We start from the raw sequence: 24,542 nt of genomic DNA, 5'->3' as shown, positions 1-24,542 counted from the left end.
AGCGGAGCGGCGCAGAGGCTGTGCTGCATTGAGAAATCTGCAGAAATATACTGTGGCTCATTTCATAATTAACAGGTAGGAATATAATTGATTGAGACGTGAAAGCTTAATCACTCAACTCAATAAGCAGGATATCGGCATTGAGTAGATTAATTCAATTCAGTAATTAAATGTGAGGAAATGAAGCTTTAGTTGATTGAAGGTTAAACAGCAGACTCACCTCTCTCTCTCTATCGCCTCCGCTCGCCCGCCACCGCTTAGCTCCACGTTTAACAGAGAAGTCACACTTCAGGGTCCCAAACATTTAGTTTGTCTCTTTTATTAGACATAGCAGATTCACAAACAGCAGTTAGCCTGAAAATGACATTCAGAATGTGCAGCTTACCATGCAAACACTCCAGATACACACTCCAGAGGACAGTAACAGTCGCTCACATGTTTGTTTTGTGGTTTTACAAATCATCTTTCACTAGTTCACCATCAATGCATACATATCTCAGCCACTATAACACATTTGGACAAGTAGTTTCTGTTACTGTACATAAGCTTGTGAAGGGTTCTTAAAGGCTCCCACGCGTCCTCCGTCCCGCTCCTCCTCTCTGAATACTTTAATATGAGCTCAGGCGAGGAAGAGAAGGGCCGTCAAGCCGACGGGTGGAGACAAATTCATGTAGAACGTGGTAGTGCTGCAGTCTCAAGAAATCCACTTTGCTTTTTTCCAGCAACACCAGGAGCTCTGAGATGAAGGAGCACGGACGATGACCCCCAGGCAGCTTTAACGGAAACCTCACCACAGCACGTAAGACGACACGACACGCAGTTTGTACAAAGTGGCCAGACGAGGACGCTTCTGCTCAGGTTTGTTCCACTTAGGTTAATTCACTCTCACTCTCAGACAGCGAGACAGACGGTCCGCTGTCGTTCAAGTCCTCAGGTCACAGGGTTAATGGTTAACACTGGTTGGAAGGGGAAAGTGGGCGTGAAAGGAGGAAGGGGTGTGTGATGTGTCGCTAAGGTAAGTTCGGGGGTCACGGTCTGTAGCTCCAGGTCATCCAAGTGCCAGGATGGGAGTCTGTTAACGTAACACTGGTTCTTTTGTTTTTGTTCCAGCTGATCTGAAACCACATCACGGACAAAAAAACACAGAAAAACCCGATCCAGTTCAGATTCTGCTCACTCCTTCAGCGAGGTGATTAGGGTGCCGGTTTGGCTATTAATGTCCCCCCCCCCCAAACCCGCCCACGTTCCAATTACTGGCCACAGGGATCCAGTGTATGTGGGAAAGAAACAAACACCTGAATACTGGAATACAGCACATCACACGGACGTACACGCGTCACCACGCCATCACTCTGAACACTGTCCATGTGAGTCCGGCCAGGATGGCCACTGGAGGAGCGGGTGAAATCTGTACACCTTTTTATGCATCTTTTCTTTATTTTCTATTCTTCTCCTCTGTAAGTGCAACACTTTTTCGTAAACTTTTCAATGAAGGTAAATTGGATTTTTTTTTCTTCCATATGCTTGGTCCACAGCAATGTTCAGTTCAGTCAAAGAAAAGGAAGGGGGGGGGGGGGGGGGGGGGAAGCCCGGCGTCGTGAGCCGGCACCTCTACCTGCCGAAGATGTTCTCGTACTCAAGCAGTATGAGCTCCACTATCTGGTTCTGGTAGACCATGTGGACCGCGATGTTGCCCGTCTCGGTCTCAGGCCGCAGCAGCGTGGGTCCGAACACGATGGCCACGCTCTGGGTGGTCATGCGGTTGGCCTCCCCATGGTCAATCACCCTGGGGGGGGGGGGGGGGGGGGGACATGGAATGTTTCACAAATGGCTTTAGGTGATGTTTGTTTGTTTGACAACTCTGGTTTTCATCTCACACACATCTTTAGTGCCTGAGATGGAGCGAACACACACACACACACACACACACCTCCGAACGCTTCAGGCTAGAGCATCATAGCCTTTTTAAATAGAATCTACATCCTTGCATGCAGATTGACAAAACAATAACATATTCATGGAAGGGAGGAAAAAAGAAAAGGAAAAAGAGATTAAATCCACGCAGAGCTCCATACACTGAATGTCACGCTATAAATTTGCTGGAGAAACAGCACTTCATAGGTACTGAATTACAGCAAACACAGCGCCATATAAATGCAAATGAGTGAGCGAGGCAAATGTCATGGTGAACGTATGATGCTGCCGCTGGCTGAGAATACACGGTGAACCTGTAGCTTTGTGTTTGCCGTACAAGCCGAGGAAAGGTACACAGAGTCAGCCGGCAGCTCAGAGTGCATGGGACGGTAGGGGTCAAGGGTCAATCCCAGCAGTCACACTTGTTGTGGAGGTAGAGCAGACACAGGATGCAGTGGCTGCATCAGAAGAGCACTACATGCATGAGGCGTCCTCGCTGTTGTCCAACAGTCTCCTTCAGGTTCTGAACACTCAGCTGTTTCATGTAACCGGTGTCGTTCTGCTCGTGGACATAAAACAAGTATTTCCTTTGGTATTAATGTTATTTTAACCGTGGTTGTTTGGTTGCGCCTTCGTGTTGACTGATCGATCTAACATGTCATGATGTGAAGGCCTTTCTGTAGACTGTACAGACATATGTGTGTGTATGAATACAGCTTCCTGCTAACTCGAGTGAGCAAATTAGATCCGGTGCCTATTCCGGGTATTTTAAAATGTTCCAGAATTTTAAACATTTGAATCCTTTTTTTTTATTCAACGAAATACATCAATGTAAATGTAAAAGAACCACCTACACAACACAAGAACGATTAGAATCAGGAAGTCTGTACATAACAAAAGCCGAAGAATTCACTTTAAAGATGAATCGATAAATACGCAGCCGTCAGTGGAATCACCAGGTATGATCAGTCTGTAGAGCTCAGTCCGTCAGGAGCATCGGTCTCATGCCTTTATTATTTCCAATGAAAGCATGTAAGATGTATAATATAGTTGGTCAGCAGTTCTTGCTCGTTGTGCTAGTTCAAGAGATGAGCTGTTGTCTGCTCTCTTACCTCCGCAGGTGTTTGAAGAGGCCTTGCATTGTGTCGTGGTTGGGTTTTGGCAGCTTCTTTATTAAGTCTCTGATTGAGTTGACTCGCTGCTTGTAGTCGGAGCATTCTGCAGCAGAGAAACAGACGGTCAGTGAACGCACATGGTCAGAGCACCATCTTGTGGCCAAACTAGGGACAGACAGGGATATGGGTGTCTTCATGATGGTCCCGTGATACATGAATCAAGTCACTCACTGATGGCCTCTACGAAGTCTTCGAAGGACCCGTACGTGAAGAGGGGCTCGGTGAGCTCCCTGAAGAACATCTTGAGCGCTCCGGTGGTGACGTGGATGTCCTCCCACTTGCTGTCATTCAGATCCACCTTCTCATCTGAGGGGGGGGGGGGGGGCAAACAAAGACAGGGTGACAGAGAAAAGAGGAATGTTACAAAGTGTGTGAGAGGTCAGCATGTGACCCACCAGTGTGAACGTTCTCTTCCCGTGTGAGGGGCAGTGTTTGGAGTCCTACCGTGGTTCACAGTAAAGCGGAGCTTCTGGATCACCGCCAGGTTCCCGCTCACTCTGTACAAGCCGTCGACACTGAGACCTGCAGGGGAAGCATGAGAAGAGGGGTAACAAAGTTCAAAGTTCAAAGTAGCTTTTATTGTCAATTCTTGCATGTCAGGACATATAAGGAATCGAAATAACGTTTCCCACTCTCCCACGGTGGAACATAAAGTGCAGCACAACACATAAAACATAAAACACTTCCTAGGCTAAGTGAAGACAGATATCCTAGTTAAAACATATACTATACTACAATAAAACATTCAATACACATAAAAACGGGAAAAGTGGGCAATTAATGTAATAAATAATTAATAATGTAGGGGCAGGTGGGCAATTGATATAATAATGATGGGAAAATGGGCAATTAATATAATACTGTGTGTGTATGTGTGTGTGTGAAAAGTGGGCAATAAATATAATATAAATATAAATATGAGTACATATTTACAGTACTTCTGTACTTTCAGCTTCAGCTTCCCTCAGGCTGGAGGATATGATTGGGGGGAGTGAGGGGAGAGAGTTCAGTGTCCTGACAGCTTGGTGGGTAAAACTGTTCTTTAGTCTGGTGGTGCGGCAGCGGAGGCTCCTATACCTTCTTCCAGAGGGTAGGAGGCTGAACAGACTATGTGCAGGGTGACTGGTGTCGCTTGCAATTTGAATGGCTTTCCGGGTGAGGCGGGTGGTGTATATTTCCTGTAACGAGGAGAGTGGGGCACCGATGATCTGTCCGGCTGTCTTTACAATGCGTTGGAGTGCTTTCCTGCTGTGTTGGGTGCAGCTACCACCCCACACAGTGATGCAGCTGGATAGGATGCTTTCAATGGTGCCCCTGTAAAATGATGTCAGCACTGATGTGGGGGCTTTTACTCTCTTCAGCTTGCGAAGGAAGTAGAGGCGCCGCTGGGCTGTCTTTGCCAGTGATGCGCAGTTGGTGGCCCAGGAGAGGTCGTCAGTGATGTGCACCCCCAGGAATTTGGTGCTTTCTACTTGCTCCACAGCAGCACCATCGATGGTCAGTGGCAGGTGTACAGTGTGGCGTCTCCTGAAGTCAACAACAATCTCCTTAGTTTTGGTGACATTCAGCAGGAGATTGTTGTCGCTGCACCACGTGGTCAGAAGGTTGACCTCCTTCCTATAGTTGGTCTCATTGTTCTTGGTGATGAGACCAACCAGAGTGGTGTCGTCTGCGAACTTCACCATGTGATTGGTGCTGTATGTAGGTTCGCAGTCGTGAGTCAGCAGGGTGAAGAGCAGGGGGCTGAGCACACAGCCTTGTGGGGCCCCAGTGCTTAGGGTGATGCTGCGTGAGGTGTTGTTGCCGACACGTACTGCTTGTTGCCTCTCACTGAGGAAGTCCAGGACCCAATTGCACAGTGGGGTGTTGAACAATGATGCATCTTATTTAAAGAAGGCTTCCCAGAGTCCTAAAGTAACCCAACGTGTTCAAATGATGGAAACATATGACACACAACAGTGCTCTGCGTGTTAACCGCAGGTCTAGCTCTTTGGATGATACTGCTGCAGTAATTCATTCAGGATTTAATGAAGGGGCCCGGCCTCATGCCTTTATGACTCTGATCGCTGGATCGGATATCGTTGACTATGGTGCCAATCTATTGAATTCAATTCTGAATTTTTATACGATATACATTATATACTGGAATTATAATAAGTTATTTGCTGCAATAAAAATCTCTACACTTGAATTGTAGTTCGTAGTTAATTTCAAGGTTGTTTTACCAAGTTGCTGGTGCACGATTGAATATTTTAATAATGAATAACCAACATTATTACTTGAAACATTTAGTTTTACAAGGAAAGCAATATTTAAGTCTGTCAGTAGTTGGACGTTGAGTTACAATTTATTTTAGTCCAACCTCACCAGAGAGGATTATCAGGAGGTTTCAAAAGTATTGTGTGTGTCTGTCTGTCTGCCGCTCTGCCTGTCTGTCTGTCTGTCTCTGTGTCGCTCTGCCTGCCTGCCTGCCTGCCTGTCTGTCTGTCTGTCTGTCTGTCTGTCTGTCTGTCTGTCTGTCTGTCTGTCTGTCTGTCTGTCTGTCTGTCTGTCTGTCTGTCTGTCTGTCTGTCTGTCTGTCTGTCTGCCTGTGTCGCTCTGTCTGTCTGCCTCTCTGTCGGTCTGTGTCGCTCTGTCTGTCTGTCTGCCTGCCTGTCAGTTGGTCGGTCTGCCTGCCTGTTTGTCTGTCGCTCTGTCTGCCTGTGTGTCTGTCTCTGTGTCGCTCTGTCTGTCTGCCTGTCGCTCTGCCTGTCTGTATGCCTCTCTGTCGGTCTGTTGGTCGGTCTGCCTGCATGTTTGTCTGTCGCTCTGTCTGCCTGTGTGTCTGTCTCTGTGTCGCTCTGTCTGTCTCTCTCTGCCTGCCTGTCGCTCCGTCTGTCTGTCTGCCTGCCTGTTGCTCTGTCTGTCTGTCTGTCTGCCTGCCTGTCTCTGTCTGTCTGTGTCGCTCTGTCTGCCTGCCTGTGTCGCTCTGTCTGCCTGCCTGTGTCGCTCTGTCTGCCTGCCTGTGTCGCTCTGTCTGCCTGCCTGTGTCGCTCTGTCTGTCTGCCTGCCTGTGTCGCTCTGTCTGTCTGCCTGCCTGTATGTCTGTCTGTCGCTCTGTCTGTCTGTCTCTCTCTCTGCCTGCCTGTCGCTCCGTCTGTCTGTTGCTCTACCTGCCTGTCTGTCTGTCTCTCTCTGCCTGCCTGTCGCGCCGTCTGTCTCTGTATCTCTCTGTTGCTCTGTCTGTCTGTGTCGCTCTGTCTGCCTGTCTCTCTCTCTCTCTGCCTGCCTGTCGCTCTGTCTGCCTGCCTGTCTCTCTGTCTGCCTGTCGCTCTCTGTCTGTCTGTATGCTTGTCGCTCTCTCTCTGTCTGTATGCCTGTCGCTCTCTGTCTGTCTCCCTGACTGTCTGTCTCTGTCTGCCTGTCTGTCTCGCTCTGTCTGTCTGTGTCGATCTGTCTGCCTCTGTGTCGCTCTGTCTGCCTACCTGTCTGTCTCTCTCTGCCTGTCTGTCTGCTGCTCTGTCTGTCTCTCTCTGCCTGCCTGTCTGCCTGTGTCGCTCTGTCTGTCTGTCGCTCTGTCTGCCTGTCACTCTGTCTGCCTGTCTCTCTCTCTCTGCCTGCCGCTCTGTCTGTCTGTCTCTCTCTCTGCCTGTCTGCCTGTCGCACTCTGTCTCTCTGCCTGCCTGTCTGTCTCTCTCTCTCTGTCTGTGGGCATGACACTAACTGGCTCAAAGCCAACAGAAAGAGCAGGATGTCACAGAGCCTTATGAATGATGATGTGTGTTTAGAAGGTGATGCATCAAACAACACGATGTTTAGTAACTCCCACCTCTGAGACAGCACTAAAGTTTTACTCTAGTTATTGAGGCGGGACAAATCAAAACGTCAACCCATTTCTGTCCTGGCGCTGCTCATACCTGTGTTCTCCACATGGTCGATACACGTTGTGACAAAGTTTGGTACCGACGTGGTCTCCCGCTGGCACAGGCTGGTGAGACTGCAGCCGAACACCTGATCTGTGGAGCAGCAAACACATGGTCGTCTCTAGCTTTCATGCGTCTGCTGGTACCGGTTCAAACAGGGACACGTCTCCACGCGTGGGACGCAGCGCTGCACGTCTGAATACCTTTGATGTACCCCTTGTCCCGGACGGCCTGGTAGGTGGGTCGACGCGTCAGGAACTTCTTGAGCTTCAGCCGGGTTTTCTTCTGGTCTGATGAGTCCATACTCACAGAGGTCTTCATCACTGAGGAAGAGGAGCAGGACGTGAGTGTATTTCTTACACTAACAATAAACAGCGCGACAGTATGTTTCCTCCTTCGGCCTCACCCCTGCTCTTCTTGGAGTCCCGGTGGTCTTTCTCCTTGTCCTGTTTCTCAGCTCCTGGAGACTCCAGCATGTCCTCCTCGATGGCCTCATCTGACTCCCAGGCCTGGATAGGAGGAGACACACGTGCTGTTAGATACACTGAGATTCAAGTCAGCGCACACTACATCTACTTATAGAAGGGATCGTTTGGATTTTGTGGAGTGGGTTGTGTGAGGTACTTCTCCATCGTCTGCATTTCCTGAAGTAGATGGAATTTGGAGAAGCAGGAGTACCAGCACAGGAGCAGAGCAGTGCACTGCTGTGGACGCATTTTAGACACTTGCAGTCAAAGAATCACTATCAGTTGAAGTGTTCGCTCTATTTAGAATATGTTCAGCGCTTTATCTTCCCGTCAGACAGCCCTTTGTGACCTACATCCATCCAGGCGCTCTTCAAAGCCACAAGACTCCTTTGCCAAAAAGTAATTTGACCTGGAAGAACCCAGGAGTAGCTGGTCTACTGCTGTAGATCTACTGCTGCCTCTACGGGTCAGCTTGTCTATGTTGTTGTGTGACTTTGCTCTTTAAAAGGGTTCGTTAGGATTCACCAGTCACACGATAACACAACGAACAGACAGAGGCAGCGATGAACCAACAGCTCCTGTGCTCTGGGAGGTCAAATGACAAAAGGAGTCTGGTGTCGTTGAAGAGAGCTCAGATAACGGCTTCAGTTCCCTCAGAAGGGTCCGTCTGACAGCAGCCAAGATATTCTAAATATCAGCTGATATGGATTCTCTTCGGAGTGTGAAATACGTCCACAGTCGTACGTGGCTGTGCTCCGTGTTGGTGCCTCACACAAACACACTGGAAGGCCCATGAGCGCAACCCAAGCTTGCAGCAGCAATGAAGAGGTGAAGCTGAAGGAGAGCAGATAAACACTCCTGAAGATGAAGGACGGCCCCTCACGTGTGTGTTGATGGCCTCCGTGAGGGCCCGGTACCAGTCGTTGATGACGCTGTCGATCTCGGACTGGATCAGCAGCTCCGTCCCTTGACGGGTCTTCAGCTGCGGGAGAAGAAGTCCGCGTTACTTTATGACGCCATTAAAGAACAACACAGAGCAGCTTGATCTACAGCTCAGCCGCGGTTCAGCACCTCGATGACGTGCTTCTTGCTCGACTTGTCCTTGGAGGCCCAATCCACTGCCCCCCCCCGCAGATCAACGGTGAACTCGGGCTTCGACTGGTTGCCCCCGAACTTCTGGAATCAACGAAACAGTGTGAGAGTCTGACACAGAGGGACAACGGGGACACAGAGGGACAACGGGGACACTATCTGTGAAGTGAACATCCACCGACGTGTGTTGAACAGCAGGCGTCACACTCGTGAGCACATATCTTCAGCATGGAGTTACACAAACACGGTTATTATACATTGCACATATTAATTCACTCTTGGTGAGACAATACACAGAATGTAAGACATTTGTGGCGTCCTTGTTGTAGTTGAATTGAAACATTATTACCAAAACGTTATGAGGGATTGTGAAAATAAAACCACCTAAATAGGATAATCTCTTCAGCCTCATAATTATCGTCTCGTGTCATCAGAAATGGCACTACGATTGCTGTAAGGCTGACTTCAGACCAGTGAGCTGCTATTCTCTCAGGTATCACACAGAGCAGGACGCTGGTGACGGGGCGTCCTGCTGCACGTCTGTCCCGTCATCTCTCCAACAGAAACAACCTTCAACACGGTGTGGTGCTAAATCAAGAAAAGTGGAATTCTACTTCACAACCTTTGAAAGGATTCCATCCAACGTAAAGATGCAGTGAGTGATTTGTTTGCAACTTGTTGGGGAGCTGAAACAAGCTGTAACCACTCACACACATCACACACACACATCATTACGTTATCGAGTTATGGCGAACACGTGAGCTAACCGTTGCCTATTGACACATAGCAGACACAGAGCCAGCGGTTCTTTCCACCTCATTGAGGTTCGTCCAGTATTCACTCTCCTTGTAGCTCTGAGTTGGTCTCTACCAGCTACTGAGGGCTCCTGAGCTTCGCCTGAGCTCCACTTTGCTCACTGTACCCGCTCCGAACAAACTGGTTCTGTCTGCTGTGTGGTGCTGAGCGGGTCGGGAGGGAACCGCAAAGCCTGGTTTACATCATACAGCATCATTTGATCCACTCGTTATTAAATAAATACAGATTAGTGCAGCTTCTTTTACATTCTGATCAGCTAAAACAAGCCCCCCCCCACACACACGTGAATGAAAGACATGAAAGACAGGCAGGAGGAGCGGCACACGCATGCAGAGGACATACAGCAGCAGCCTGCACAGGCCGACAGGTCACATAGGAGACAGCAGGACGGGGCTTCACCGAGCTCTTCCAGCTGCTAAGGAGAGTGAGGAGCAGCTCGGGGATGGAGCCATTGCGGTAGTAAGACTTCAGGAGGAGAGGAGGAGGAGGAGAAGGAGAAGAGAGAGGAGGAGGAGAGGAGGAGGAGGAGGAGGAGAGATGAGGAGAGGAGAGAGGAGAGGAGGGAGGACAGGAGAGGAGGGGAGGAGAAGCAATGAACAGAGGTGGACAAATTTCACAGCGCAGGTGGCAAACGAGGAAGAGAGCGAACTAACACGGAGATGAACGGAAATGCTAAAAAGACAATAAAGCTCAGAAACGTCACAGGACCATGAGCGTCCTGGGGCTGATGGGATACGTACCCAGCTGGTGCTGCCCCCTTGGCCCTTTGCGAAGAGCAGGGAGGACGCCTGCAGCACTGTCCACGAGGACGTCCAGTTCTTCCTGCATGTCACAGTAACAACACATTACAGGCTGTCGGGTGGGAGACCATCTCTGGACTTTGGATAAAGTACGCTTCCCACCTGACTTTCTTGCCATTCTCTGTGATTTTGGTGACATTGAGGACGCCGCACTTCTCTGAGGGCTGAGGAGACACAGATGCAGGTAAGAAGCCGCCGGAACACCACACACACACACACACACACACACACACACACACACACACACTGAAGCTTGAAAAGCAAATGGAACTTGATGTGTCCAAATGTCACCAGCAGAGGGAGCCCTAACACCACCGCAAAGTGAATTTCTGCAGGTGGGTGCTAGGTGCTGTGGTAGGAGTTAGACGTGGCATGCAGCAGATGAGAGGAAGCGGACAGAAAGATGTGTTTCCATTGGTATGCAGGTGAAGAGTTATGACGATGCTGGTGGTGAGTGCGATGCGTTGCAGTGCCAGCTGGGATACTAACGGTCGAGGGGTGCTTAGGAGATGAGGGGCAGGAGTCAGAGTCTGGAGAACTCTGCTTGGGCGCCGGAGCATACTCCTACCAACAAGAGGCACAACATGATGAGTGGCTAAGAACTACGACACACATGGAGACAAAGTCTGAGGTTAGTGAGGAGGAGAGGACGGATCAGGAGCCTGGAGAGGAAATCACAAGATCGTGTTGGACTAAGTTAGCGTGGGCGGTCAGAGAGGGAAGGATGAAGGGAAGGAGAGGTCGAGTTACAGCATGCGTTTACAGGTTTGGGATGGAAGTGAATTCAGAGTTAGAGATTCAGATCAAGAGGCTGCTTTCCTTCCTGTTTTTCCACGATTCTCAGCTGATTGAGTCAACACGGCTTTGATTGTCGATTAGCACAGCTATTTAACAAGGCGCTCTATGGGAATCAACACGCAGTGTCTGTTGATTAGAGGAGAGGCTCTGTGTGGTACCAACTTCATCACGGTAGAGAGAGAGAGACGCACTCTCCTCTTGGGAAACCGCCAGAGTATGAGCGACAACTGCAAAGAAACCGCCACAGAGTCAGCCTCTCTCTCTCCACTTCTAGTTTCAAGTCCCCAATATACTGGGACAGTATGCCACAGTGCTTCTTAACAGATGTGACGTTTGTAAGGCTTTAAAGATGAACTCTTCATGGGGGGGGGGGTCAGGTCATTGACAGTGCATGACGTACGGTGCACGTTGTTAATAAAATGGTGAATGTGGGAAGAAGATAAATCTGACTCCACTAATCGTACAAGTCAAGTGTGTGATAACTGCTGCGCCTGATGTACAAACTGAGGGCACGGTGTTTCACACATGCGGCCATTCATGAGACCAAATGAATAATATGTGGGGAAAAGAGAACATTAAACACACTGCTGGCATGTGTCTGTGTTTGAAGGGACAGTCCAGATGTGTGGTGGTGTGTTACACAGTAGAACAGACAGGAGCAACGCGCTGCTGTGGACTTCACACACCGGAACAACTGACACCGGTTTAAGTGTGCTACGTACTCAGAATATGTTCAGCGCTTTACTTTGATCGGTCATTTGGTGAGGACCTGAAGTGGTTATATGAGCTCTCTTCACAACCACAAGACTCCTTTGACAGAAACAGTAAACCTTGAAGAACACAGGAGCTGCTGCTCTACCAGTTCCCAATTGGAAATATTCTATATTCAACGTACACTGAAACTGATATTGATGTTTTTTTAGGAGTCTGAAGTTATTGTTGCCGTCCCTGACGATACATTGCTTTGCGTCGTTGCTGGAGAAGGTCCTCATACAGCCCACCTCCCTGTGGGGGCGTCACAGAGAACACCTTCTGGTTTCACAGGCAAAGTCTGGAGAAGCCGAGAGGCTCATGCTGCTCAGTTAGACACATACGCAGAACAAACAGCCAGCTGACAGGCCTGTCGCCTTATTGTTTATAGACATTAGACGTGTGGAAATGTCCACTATTGGTTACTATTTGAAAGATACTTTACAGTTAAACACATTGGTTCATATGTGTCTGTGACGCTGGGAGGGCGAGCAGGAACATGCGTCTGGTTGCATTGTGTGAAACGTAGGATCGGCTGTGTGTGGGACTAAAGTGGCATTCTTCTCATGATGCGTCTCTGAAGGCCACAGCTCTACGGGAGTACAACACTAACTCACTATAGACACCATGGACACCATGCATGACCGTGTCCTGTGTCCTGATCTCTAACTAACCACACAGACAGCAGCTGTAATCAATGCAGAACAGAGAACCTGAAGTAAAACAACATGTTAGCTTACAGCACAGGCACTGACATGAACCTGTTGTACACCATCCTGTGTCAATATTCCAAGAATAAGAGAGAGATCCAGTGTGAGCCTGTTCATGAAGGCGTCATCATCTCTGGGGGATTACACTGACTGCCAATAACAGGTGATGCAAAGAGCAGACGCACTGCCAGGACGACCAGAGCGTCCGTCTCCGTCGATCGGCCCAACGGCCTGCGTTACCTCATCAGCTCTCACCTTGTCGTTGAGGTCCAACACGTAGGTGCTGTGTCTCCACTTGGTGAGCACAATGGGGTCCTGCTGCTTCCTCTCCAGACTGCGACTCTTGGGGACCTCGCCGGACTGAGGGGAGACGTTGTACTGCGGAGACAGAGAGGAGAGCTTGAAGACGCCATGGAGCTCCTACAGCGCACCCCTTCGGTACCTGTCCTCTGCCCTACCTCTCCTCTCACTGTCCACAGCACCATTGGACAAAGGGACGTCTCCTTACGACCCAGGCATAGTCTGCGACCGTCCGCTGAAGGAACCCATGTCCGCTCATGGACCGCTCTATTCGGATTAGCAGCTAACGGGCCAGTAACAGTCCCGTCACCCGGGGTTCAACGGTCATCCACTAACATTAACAGGACCAGTCTTGAGCATGAACAGCGGGAGGAGTCAGAGGAGAATCTTACCTTGGGCAGTTCCCATTCGGACCTGGACCCGTCATAGCTGTAGTAGTAGGGCCGGCCTTGTTCATCCAAATGCTTTATCCACTGCCAACACAAACACCAGTCAGCATCCAGGAAAAGGGTAAAACATCTGCATATGTGATGCAGATGGAACGTGCAGGGGTGGATATCAATCACATGCAGGAGTTGAAATGACACCGTCGCCCCTGGACAAGTTGAATCAATGAACCGCACCTTCTCCTGTGTGTATTCGGAGACGTAGAGCGTGTGTCCGTGTTCATCCAGCTCCTCGGACCAGCCTCTAGGGGGCGACCCGTACTGGCTGTCACACAGACTCGAGTGGGTGCTGTGACAGTTCTCCTCCGAGGACAGCGGCTGCGGAGGACGGAGGACGAGAGCTTTATGATACACGTTTTTTTATGTGGTTCATTAGTAGAGACAACAAATACACCATGAAGACATGAAAAACATTATAAAACTTAGAGTATGGGGGTTTAGCAGCCGGTCAGTTTAGCGGTAACAGGTACCCTGGCTAACATACTAACATACAGTGTCATGTGTTCGTATGGGCTGGTAGGCACATTATTTTAATCGGTTTCTTCCTTTTTACAGTCGTGCTAAGCTAAGCTAACATGCTGCTGTAAACTCTCCCCATGAAGCAAATAAGAGCATTTCACAAAACATCCAAACTCTTAAAGAGTTAAATGACTCAATGTTGCATCTTTGAAAGCAACAATAAAATGTTGCTTTCAAAACCGCATCTGTAATAATTAAGCTGCTACGAATGATTATGACCAGTTATTACTGATTAACATGTGTATGTGATAAATTTATGAATTTGTTGGTCAATGAAATGCAAAAAAAGGCAAAAATATTCAGTTTATAATGTAAGGAAATACAAGGAAATCCTGAAAGCAGCTTAAGCATTTAAGTAAACATCAACAGTTACGTTGATTAATTCATGTTGATTGACTGATCAATTCACCACTGATTATACTCCAAAAATACTTCATACAAAGTATAGATTATTACCACCTTTCTCCCCCGAGCATAAGACCATACAGAAAACCACCACATGGGGGCAGTGTTGGATAGTTAAGAAGAAACCATGACTTCCTCATATCAAAGCCACTCCTTTCTTAGCTGCAGTCACCACAACACCACTTTAAAGTGATTTGAGGTCCATCTCCACCATCACCACCCCGACTGCCATAGAGTCCAGTCACAGACGTCCTCAGCTTTGACCTCTCCTCATATCGTTCCATGTGACTGCACACTTACTGTCCCCGGCGTCTACAGGAGTGATGCTGTGTACGCTTTGTCCATGCTGCTACGGAAGCCCTGAGAGGTTTTCTCTCCAGTGTTTAGACTAATAAACAGGTGAAGAAGGTTTTTTCCCTGGATGTTTTTAATATAATAGTAATTTTAAGTAACGGAGAGTATCCTGGCAAAGCACCTGTTTTGTAGAGAAAACAATGAAGATCAGACGTAAAAAATGGATGAGCAGATAGATGAATAAAGCTGCCTCTCAGGGCAACCGTGTGCCCCATTAGAAGCTTCATAACAGAAGTCGAATAGTCTCACAATTAAAAGACTTTGAACTCCTTTATTGATTCAACGGATCAACTTGATCCAAGCGTTCCCTCACCTCGCTCTCCGCCGTGCCCCGGCCGTCTCCTCGGATGCTGCTGGTGCTGCCGCTGGCGTCCCTGGTGCGCGGCGGCTTCCAGGTGCGCTCCCCGGTGGCTCGGTTGTAGTAGAAATGCCTCCCGCTCAGGTCTTTGTGGGTCTCCCAGTCGCCCAGGACGTGGAGAGGGGAGCTGGAGGGTACGGGCGGCAGGCTGGACTGCGAGAGCTTCAGCTCCTGGAGGTTGGTGTAGACCGGCGAGTCGGACCGTCCCTGACACGTGGGTGATGTTGTCTGGTGGAGGAAAGGAGAGGGGAGGTCAGATCATCAACAATTCTATGCAACTCCTCAGGCTTCTAGTAAAGATCTGAACTTTAAGTTTCCCCCCTAACTTCTCCAGAGATGTGTCCTCTACACATTCGATGACATTGCAGGAATTCCACAACCCAAATCCCCCAGAAGACCAACATCTCTTCCTCAGAGCAGAGAGTCACGAGTCTCTCTCACAGTCTGCAGCTGCTGATCAAATCACACGCCACATCTGGCTCGCAGATGTGTTTGTTCAACGCCTCGGTCAGATTCTGACCAGGTCCTCTTAACGGATGGATTGGGCACACTAACATACTCTCTTATCGTCTACTCAGACCAGACATAAAAGGCTGCTGGTATTAGCATGGGGGCGCTAACGTATGTAGCATTCCTCAAAACAGAAGTTAAAAAGTACAAGAGCGAGAGAGAAGGCAATATGTGAAAAGAAGCACAATTAAGTGTAGAACACACAAGAGAAAATAAAAAGTTATGAAAAGTCAAGGAAAGCAAATGATTTCAAGATGCTTTTTAAAGATGGCCGTCCGTTTGGCTAATCGGAGACCATGTGGGATTTAACGGTGCACATAGATGGAGCTCCGTGGTGACTCGTGCTATTTTTAGAACATGCCTTGCGGGCGACCAGGTGCCCGTGGGCACAGTGTTGGCGACCTCTGCTGGAGACCATGGATGTCTTTTATGTCAACTTTTAAATCAATTCTATAAGCGACAAAACAGAGACGCTCAAACTTGAGTGATCTGAACATAGCTTTCATTAAAAGCCTGCTGCAGAGCTCTGGACTGGCCAGAGCTGAGCTGGAGAAGATGCACCGAGGAAGCTGATCAAAGTGTTTGCGGGAATTCAGCTAGAAGAAGAAAAAACAGTCCAGCAATAAAAAACAGCGACGCAATGAATACGATCCAGGAAGTCTGTGAAGGCCCGTCAGATGCTGAAACACTGCACAACACTTGTCGTGACGATTGCAATATGAACGAGGTCATCGACCAGAAATGTGCGCTTGTATATGTGTCGTGTGGACGCACTACAGACACGGTTCAAACAGTGAGTCTCTGAAGGACACTACGTTACCATAGCTACGGCTCAGAGCATTTAACGTTGTTCTGGAAAAACTAAATGTTTTAGACCGAAGTCAGCGTTGTGTCTCTGCAGACGAAACAGTCTGTGAAACACACGGCGGATAAACGGCCGACCACCAAAGAGTTCATATCAGAGGCTGAGACCCCCCCCCCCCCTTCTGTTCGTTACAGGTGAGGAATGTGAGGGGGGGGCACGTCAGTCAGAGGATTTGAACTGTCCTCAGCACACAGATGGGACTTCCTGATGTTTTTTTGGGGAATAACAGGAATATTTTTCACAGAAATGATTATTTAATATCCTGCACACATTCCGGAGCGGAGCAAAGGCTTCAGCCGCGTCCGGCTGCTTTCAGTTCGGTCTCAGTGTCAGGCCAACGCACGGCGAGCGCTCCAGCAGTGCAGTCAAAGGTCAAAGCGCAGACAGGCGGCGGTTCGGCTGAGCGCGGGGTTCCTCACTGGGTTTTTAGGGAATAATGGTGGAAAGATCGAGCCGAACGCAGAGGATTGAGTGAGGCCTAAAGGTGTGAGGCCGGGACTGAGGGACGCTCAGTTATCTCCACTCTTACGGCTCAATCTCCATAAACCCTCCAACAAACATTTCCCATAATGCAACACACACACACAGCACGGCTCTAGGTAAGGCAATGTCAGAGACCCGATCCAAACGTGACGGAGGACGGTCAGCCCCGGTCTGAAACGACCCCTTTGTGCAGGTTTTGACCTCAAGTGTACCGACACACAGTCCTGCCAACGGTGTCGCACTCTTGCACCGTGGTGGAGGGAAAGTAGCACGAAAGGCTGCAATGCACCAACACTGACAGAAAAGAAGAAAGCTGCTTGCAAGTAAACAATGCAGGTTTCAAACAATGTCTGAAGAGGAGGGAAATGCATTCCACACATTTACATCTCAAGGGTGCACACAAGAGACACTGAATCACACGGTCCTCTCATTCAGACTAACTAGTAACAGGCCAGGTCTCAGCTGAGACCTCTACAGGAAGGACGAGAGGGGGGGGGCACTCACCAGGGTTGGAGAGGTGCTGACCACCATGCAATTAAAAAATACCGGTATATGAATTTACCGTCATTAACATGACCGTCTTTATGCAAGACCTCTGATACAGACACACAACATGAGTCATGCTTAAACAGTTAAAATGGATCCTTTCAACTTGCTGTCAGTCAAGAGGACAGCAATGGAGCCAAAACCAAGCCCCGCCCACCGACCGGAGGACACGATTAAACACGTAAATATGTTTGAGAGACTCATATTTAGTCAGCAGTGACTGACAGCTGCGTCCTCGGCTCTGATTGGCTGTTTTCCTTCCTTTTCCACAGCTTATCTGTCTCGTGTACTGCTGTCAGGATATAGTGACAGTTTGAGCAAATATGACAAAAAGTGAATTATAAGTCAAACTGAAGCTCTAATTATTGAAAAATATGCAGATGAATCTAAATGAGCTTAAAAACATCCATCTATATCTCATGGCTGTCTTTATGAAGATAGGTGACAAACGGCTCCCTTGAATCTTAACATAGAAGTGAAGTCGTTGGCCTGCTCTGTGTTGGACTGAAGCGGCTCATGCAGTGTGCAGCATATGCTGAGAGGAGTTCCAACACATGGCCGGACCAGCAGGAGACGGCCACGGCTCTCTTCTCCAGAAGATGATGAACTGAACTCAACATCAAGTGTTCTCCTGGCAGAGAGCAGTGAGCGTGTGCTGCTCTTCAGACAGGCAAACTCATGAACGCTGCCTGGAACTCAACAGAACAGTTTAATCAGAACAGGGCTGGCCACGGCGGAAAGTCCTCAAACTACAGACGGAGACTTTGAGGAACAAAGGAGATGAATTGTTAGGGGACATGAGATCCAATCTGTTGGCAGAGCAGATTCTATTTTGAGAATGGACGCAGTGCAAAGACACCGGTCACGATTCAAATATCACCTTCTTTAGACAAACAAAGTCCACATATTTCATGTCCCCCGTGTCTCTGCGTTCGGGTCCCTATCGGCTGTGTCACCTCGTGTCCGGGGCCGCTCACAAACACCTCATCGTCGTCCTCCCCGGCTCTCCTGTAGCCTCGGAATGTACTGAACGCACGGCGACCATCAAGTGTGACAGGAGACCCTTGCCTCCCTCCGAGGCACACAAGCTCCATTTTTCTCTTCTTCTTCTTCTCCTCTCTCTCCCACCGTCCTCCTGCTGTGTAAACACTCCGGTTGTGAAGGTAGGACGGGAACTTGAGACCGACTGTGTGACAAGAGGCGAGAGGAGGAACCGGATCCGTCCGCCTCACAAAACATGGAGCGCAGCGCACAAACTCATGTGACAACAGGAAACAGTGTTGAACAAGTCAGAGTTCCTCTGTCAGCAGCGTGCTTCAGTCAAACCGGGGCACCGGCAGGTCAGACTCCTCGAAGGCATCGCTGAGCATCTCTCACCTGAACAGATGAGAGCGAGGGAGAGGATCGATTGCGCAACAGGGTATCGGCAAAGTCGTTGCCTAGTTTGAGGAGCTAGACGGCAAGAGGAAGGAAGACAGAAAGGGAAGTGGCAAGGAAGTGAGACAAGGAAGTGATGAGCAGTATATTAGGCCACGGTGTCCGTTATCAGCGTCAACACTTCCCTCAACACGTCTGCAATACATTTTGTAACGCAGCTCTTTCAACAATACAGCGCTTGATTTACTCGTCTTTCAAACACACGTTTTGAACGACATATCGGATCTTTCTTTGTATTTTTAATAATAATTGGTAATGCTATATTTATGGCTCATCTTTGAACATACTGATACTGACAGACAGGTTGCAGACAGGAAATGCAAGATGATCCATTTCTGCATTAGCACCTTGTTGATACTGACTTTCTGAGGTTTCACAAATAAGATAAATATCATGTCTTATACTGTATGTATATTCATGTTTGAACATAAACAGCTATATATCCGCTAGATGAGGTTTGAGTGCAAAATGCATGAGGGGATGGATGGAGTGAGAGAGTGCAGGAGAGAGAGAGGTGTGTCGTTGAATGCAGAACACATCTCAGCAGCAGCAGCCTGTCTGCCGTGATGAATGCGGGCCGGCGCAGTACAGAACCACCACAGACCGACTGCATCATGCAGCCTGCAGAGACACAGTGTTGCCCAACACGGGCACGTGCGGTTTGATTCAACTCATGGAACTGATGAGGACTGGCTCGCTGATGGAGATTAGACTCCTGCATTAGATTACTGCAGCCCTCGTGTTTACAGCCGTGTTGGGACTACTGCTCCGTGTCTCCCCCCCCCCTGCTCCAGCCTCCCATCCCACTGGGCGTGTATAATCACCGGAAAATGCCATAAATGCTTCTGTCTGTGTGTGTGTGTGTGTGTGTGTGTGTGTGTGTGTGTGTGTGTGTGTGTGTGTGTGTGTGTGTGTGAAGGAGCAGGTCGGGGTGAGGGCAGCAGTGAATTTGCGGGGCTGTAGTTGCACCCTGAGTCCCCTAGGTGTCTCCGTTGGGTCGGGTATGGGGAGTGGGCGGGACCATCCTGTGACATGCATCTGGACATGAGGAGAGTAGGTGGGTGGGGAGGGGAGGGGCTTTCTCTCAGAGCACACATGGCAACCGCTCTGCAGCGTCGCAGCACCGCACTCTGAGACACCAGTGGCATCGGAGCAGCTCATGCACTTTGGACACATTCGGTCATGTTGCTGCAGCTGATTCAGAATCTGCTGCTGCTGTCAGTAGAACACATTACATCAGCTCTCCACACCTCGCACTGGCTTCTAGTTTGTCAAGGAACACACAGATCTTAGCGCTAACGGTATATACATCACTAACTGGCCGAGCCTTGAGATGTATAACTGACCTGCTGGTACAATATGAAACTGCCTCTTGAGGGTTCACTAGCGGTCCTTTGACCACATCTCAAGCAGAACGGGCACAAGTAAGAGCTTGACTCCTCCCCTTCAGATTGAAGCGAATTGAAAATTGAAATGACGATAACAGCGCACACCTTTGGACCGACAGTCACTGAGTTGCTCTGGGTTGTCATCACCTAAAGAAGTAGTTGTGAGAAGAACTGAACACTAACAGGGGGTTCAAAGAGGTTCAACCCCGGTCACCTCCACAGCCTCGCGTTCAGTGGGAACCATTAGACGGACATTGTAGAGTGCCTGATCCCGACCCAGTTCAGAGACTAACACGCTGTTGATGGTGCTTGAGAATATGTTGGAAGCACACAGGAACGTTCAGATCTTGGAGATCCGGCATGCTTGCTGCTCCTCAAGGTCGGTGGCGCTAAAAACAAGTTGAGTTTATTCGGTACACCGAGATAAAACAAAAAAGCTCACTGCTCTAGAGAGGTGCTGCTCAACAGAAGCACATCGTGGAGGCTGCTGTTGATTGGATTATATTGAGGTTTATATCAATGAGGGCAGATTATTAGCTGTACTTCATAATCTCGCAGTCACAGTGGATGTCTATGCGTCATATATTTTCTTTTGCATTCTATTGAATACCCGCTCAAATAAATATCGTATGCGACATCCTCTCTGATTTAAACGTGTCTTGTTCTTCTGTTTGTAGTTCACACGGTTGTACAACACTTGGCTCGGCCGGAGTAGTAAATAAATGAACAGCCTGTCAAATACACGTGGAAGCATCGTTCAAACACAGATCCCGTCTAAAGGTGACTGCATGTCACAAATAGAGCCAACACCAGAAGGAGCGATGGGACCAGTGACGCCAGAATAACCACTCCACTCCGTCCTCCGTCACCGACGTGCCACCTCGGAGCGTGGCGTGTGCACCGCCCCTGAACCGCGTTACGTAATGTGATTGTGTAATTGAATGAGATGAAAGCATGTTAAAGGAAATTCGATATTTGGGGGGGGGGGGGGTGCATCCATGGCACCAGTCGCGCAGCGGAGTGCTTGACACCGGGCCGCAGGGGTTAGAGGGAAGTTGGAGCATCAATCCACTCTGCTCCCTCTGTTCTTTTGTCCTCTCATCCGCCTCCGCTGACCTCCTTCATCACACACACACACACACACACACACACACACACACACACACACACACACACACACACACACACACACACACACACACACACACACACACACACACACACACACACACACACACACACACACACACACACACACACACACACACACACACACACACAAAAGCCTGAGATGAAAGTGAGTCGGCATCTTTCCTCTCTCGTCGGGATGACGAGAGCTTCTTTCCGGAGGACTCCGGTTGGGTACATGGTGCTCTGTTGCTGCTGGCTCAGGGGCTGTGTGTCAATACGGCCAGTGGACCCACTATCAGATCTTTATTACCTGGGGCGCCGTAAAATAAGTTTGGACAAAGAGTGTGAGTAAAGTGTTGGTGTCTTGGTGGACCTAATCTTTGATGGGCTTTATCAGGCTTGGCTCTATTCTGGACTGGTCGTGACTGAATTCATGCATTTACATTACAGTTGGTTTCACACAGTTCCTGTTTGTGGCTTTAAGGCGAATGTGACGTCAGCCGGTCAACCAACAACAGCACCATGACAAGTCCCCCGACATATTTCACAACCAGGCTACGTGAATAAATTACATGCTAGTTTTTATTCTTTCAAAATAGTTTCTACATATATTTATAGATCTATTACTGTGGGCCTTTCATGGCTTTAAGAGACCAGCAACAAGAGAGACATCAGGAACCAACAGAAAGAGACACGACGAAGGCACCAAGCCAGACCCTAAAGTTAGGACCGGTGAAGGTTTCCGATGTAAAAGGTACGAAGTATATACAAGAAGGAGCAGCTTCCACCACAGGGTCAGCATCAGGCCAAAGCCAGTTTAGATGCAGCCATTGAAAGCAGAAGGGTTTCCACTTCATTCACTATTCTACAAACATGATGGTCTGATATGAAGAGGCACAAGCAGAGGAATTCAGCTCTGACACCATGCAGGACAGAGTGTCTCAGGATCTTTACCAGAAGCCTATGGGTCAACCCACAGCCCTCTTTCTTTTACAGTAAAACCTAACTTGCCATTGGATGCCATGCTTTACTGAGCAGTGCAGACTGTATCATGAAAGCGTGTAATCACTTTGCTCATTATAGTTTGGAACCAGCTCATATTCGTCCCTCTCCGTCTCCAGCCGGGGTCTGTGGTTTACAGCAGCTTATTAATATTCCATTAAATCTTGCTGCTAATCTGCTCGCTCTGTGTGGAAACAGATAGAGATACTCGGGAGGGTTTTCTGAGCGCTGGGGGAGGCCAGGAGAGAGATTTCCCTCAGATTCACCACAGAATCTCATCTCACACGAGAACGTCTCAAATGATCATAAAGGAGTTGACAGAACGTTAGCCAGCTTTGAATACAGCAGAGACTGTTCCATCTTTGAGGTGAAACTGGACACGCATCGTCATGTTTAGAGCCGGTTAATCAATAAAGAGATAAAATATTTAAAGGTTCTGTGATAGATTGTTTTTTCACTTCTACAATTGAATATCTTGTAGCTGTTTGTTGGAATGAACAAGACATTTGAAGACGTCACCTTTGGACATGTGTCACCATTTTCTCCCATTTTACAGTCAGAAAATAATAGCTAAATAGATCATGCAAATGTTAAGTTATGTTGAAACAGTAAATCACATCACACATATGTTCAGCACAAGAGCCCTCAAGCAATCAGATATGGCCCATAGATGCGACAGGCTTGCACTTGCACGACAGAGCAGCACTCTTCAGTGTGATGCATTATTAATGCCACTGTTATCATGCTCAGTATGTACTGGAGTTATTACCATGAAAACGTGTGAATTTCATTCAACATATCAGACTTCCAAAGTCTATACTGGTCCAACAAGTACACCGCAATGACTGCCGACGGTCAGTCCTTTCCACATTGTAATAATCAGAGTATGTCTACCTGTGTGTGTGTTCACATCTACTGAACCTGACCTGGAGGCTACTTCCACTCAGCAGCGCAACAAAGCTGCAACATTCACACCCTCCGCGTGTCTCATAAGACCACTGAACGCATGTGAGCCAAAGGGAAACAAAGAGCTCTCAGTACTTCCTGTTTTAGCGGATTAGGTTCCAGAAGAAGCAGATTACGTGCAGCGGTGAAGTTTCTGTGTTGGACAGATGAATTCATGTCCGGCGTAAACATGCCGCTGATATCATTACGTCTCATGCAGCAATGGAAGCACACGTGCCTCGATCCTCTGCAGCTACCGGAGATTGAATGAATCACTTTTCTGTGAATCCCGAGCAGCGGAGAGGAAAATCAGCGGATGTGCCATGCGTGTGACTGCATGGCCCGCTGATCTAACACTAATGTTACATTTCAAGCTGGTATCAGTGGAGTAGATGCGAGGATGAAACGAGTAATAACTCCATGAACCAATACAGACGAGTTACTGTCATCACCGTGCAAAGGCCAAAGATATCAAGAGTGGACTGCAGCACAGTGGAGACATCAACAGAGAGTTGCCGCTACGCAGGAGCATCTCTTCAGTGACACGTTGCTGCTGATAGCACACAGATGACACCGGGTCATCCCATCAAACACAGACCGCGTCAATCAGTGTGGAGACACTGAAGGGTCAATGCACTCTCATTGATCCACTCCGGACAAACGTCTTGCTGCCCTCTGCGGGGAGGTCAGGGGTCAAACTCTCTTGAGGCATCACGTGGTGAAGTCTATAGAATAACCAGAACAGCATGCTGACCTGCATACTGCAGGAAGCGACCGGATGCAGGTGAACATGCTGGTATTTTTAGCGCACTGCATTGGACTTGCTATGTATTGGGACGTACTGAATCTACTTCTGACACACTCAACAGCACGGTGGTCTGGGTCTGTTGTGTGGCTGCTGGGAAAGAATACACTGTACTGGGAAAGTCCTAAGCACCTGTTGTGACCAAGGATTTGCTCGAGGCTGCCTACAGATAATCATGCATGCGCCTTAAAGCTTATGGCAGCGACGTCACGGGGAAAAGCTAAATCAGACCCGTAAATATCAGGAAAGAATGACAGCAGTCTATCGACACAATAACAATCCAGGACAAACCTTTCAAAAGAAGTCTTCCTGGGACATCAGCTGGACATGGGGTGTGTTCCGTAATACACACTCCATCAATGTGTTCTGCATACTGCCTACTCGATGAAACAAATAGGAATACCCTTCACTGTCATGTGTACAGACAACTATGCGGAGCAGACATATCTACCTTGAGAAGCAGCTGTGTGACACAACCATGGAAGCACACATTGTAAATAGAAAGTCATCCACTAACAGGTAACGTTTTTTTTGCCTGTATTCAATCTAAATAATACCATCACATAGTAAAACCTGTTCTGCATGTGCATTAAAGTCAACAAACCAGGCCAAACGCTCTGCATA

At 48.5% G+C, this 24,542-nt stretch overlaps 1 protein-coding gene across 5 annotated transcripts in view; it reads right to left on the bottom strand.

Moving 5' to 3' along the window:
• Positions 1-299: 299 nt before the first annotated feature.
• The window catches only part of arhgap12b (Rho GTPase activating protein 12b), a 46,155-nt gene continuing 21,912 nt past the window's right edge, over positions 300-24,542 (bottom strand). The window contains exons 3-19 of one of the 5 annotated variants that reach the window (XM_079292133.1): positions 14,762-15,034; positions 13,348-13,488; positions 13,117-13,197; positions 12,680-12,802; positions 10,656-10,730; positions 10,269-10,330; positions 10,107-10,188; positions 9,709-9,831; positions 8,530-8,634; positions 8,342-8,440; positions 7,398-7,500; positions 7,195-7,314; positions 6,986-7,084; positions 3,534-3,611; positions 3,261-3,395; positions 3,027-3,132; positions 300-1,786 (exon numbers count right to left, since the gene is read on the bottom strand). In XM_079292133.1, coding sequence (XP_079148259.1) covers positions 1,612-1,786; positions 3,027-3,132; positions 3,261-3,395; positions 3,534-3,611; positions 6,986-7,084; positions 7,195-7,314; positions 7,398-7,500; positions 8,342-8,440; positions 8,530-8,634; positions 9,709-9,831; positions 10,107-10,188; positions 10,269-10,330; positions 10,656-10,730; positions 12,680-12,802; positions 13,117-13,197; positions 13,348-13,488; positions 14,762-15,034 — 1,980 coding nt within the window. In that variant the 3' untranslated portion in view covers positions 300-1,611. The remainder of the gene's footprint in view (positions 1,787-3,026; positions 3,133-3,260; positions 3,396-3,533; positions 3,612-6,985; positions 7,085-7,194; positions 7,315-7,397; positions 7,501-8,341; positions 8,441-8,529; positions 8,635-9,708; positions 9,832-10,106; positions 10,189-10,268; positions 10,331-10,655; positions 10,731-12,679; positions 12,803-13,116; positions 13,198-13,347; positions 13,489-14,761; positions 15,035-24,542) is intronic. The other 4 variants (XM_079292135.1, XM_079292136.1, XM_079292134.1 and 1 more) reach the window with 4 other exon arrangements.

This window comes from Melanostigma gelatinosum (assembly GCF_949748355.1).
Source record: "Melanostigma gelatinosum genome assembly, chromosome: 20".
Lineage (NCBI taxonomy): Eukaryota > Metazoa > Chordata > Actinopteri > Perciformes > Zoarcidae > Melanostigma > Melanostigma gelatinosum.
This window is presented reverse-complemented; position numbering and strand designations above follow the sequence as displayed.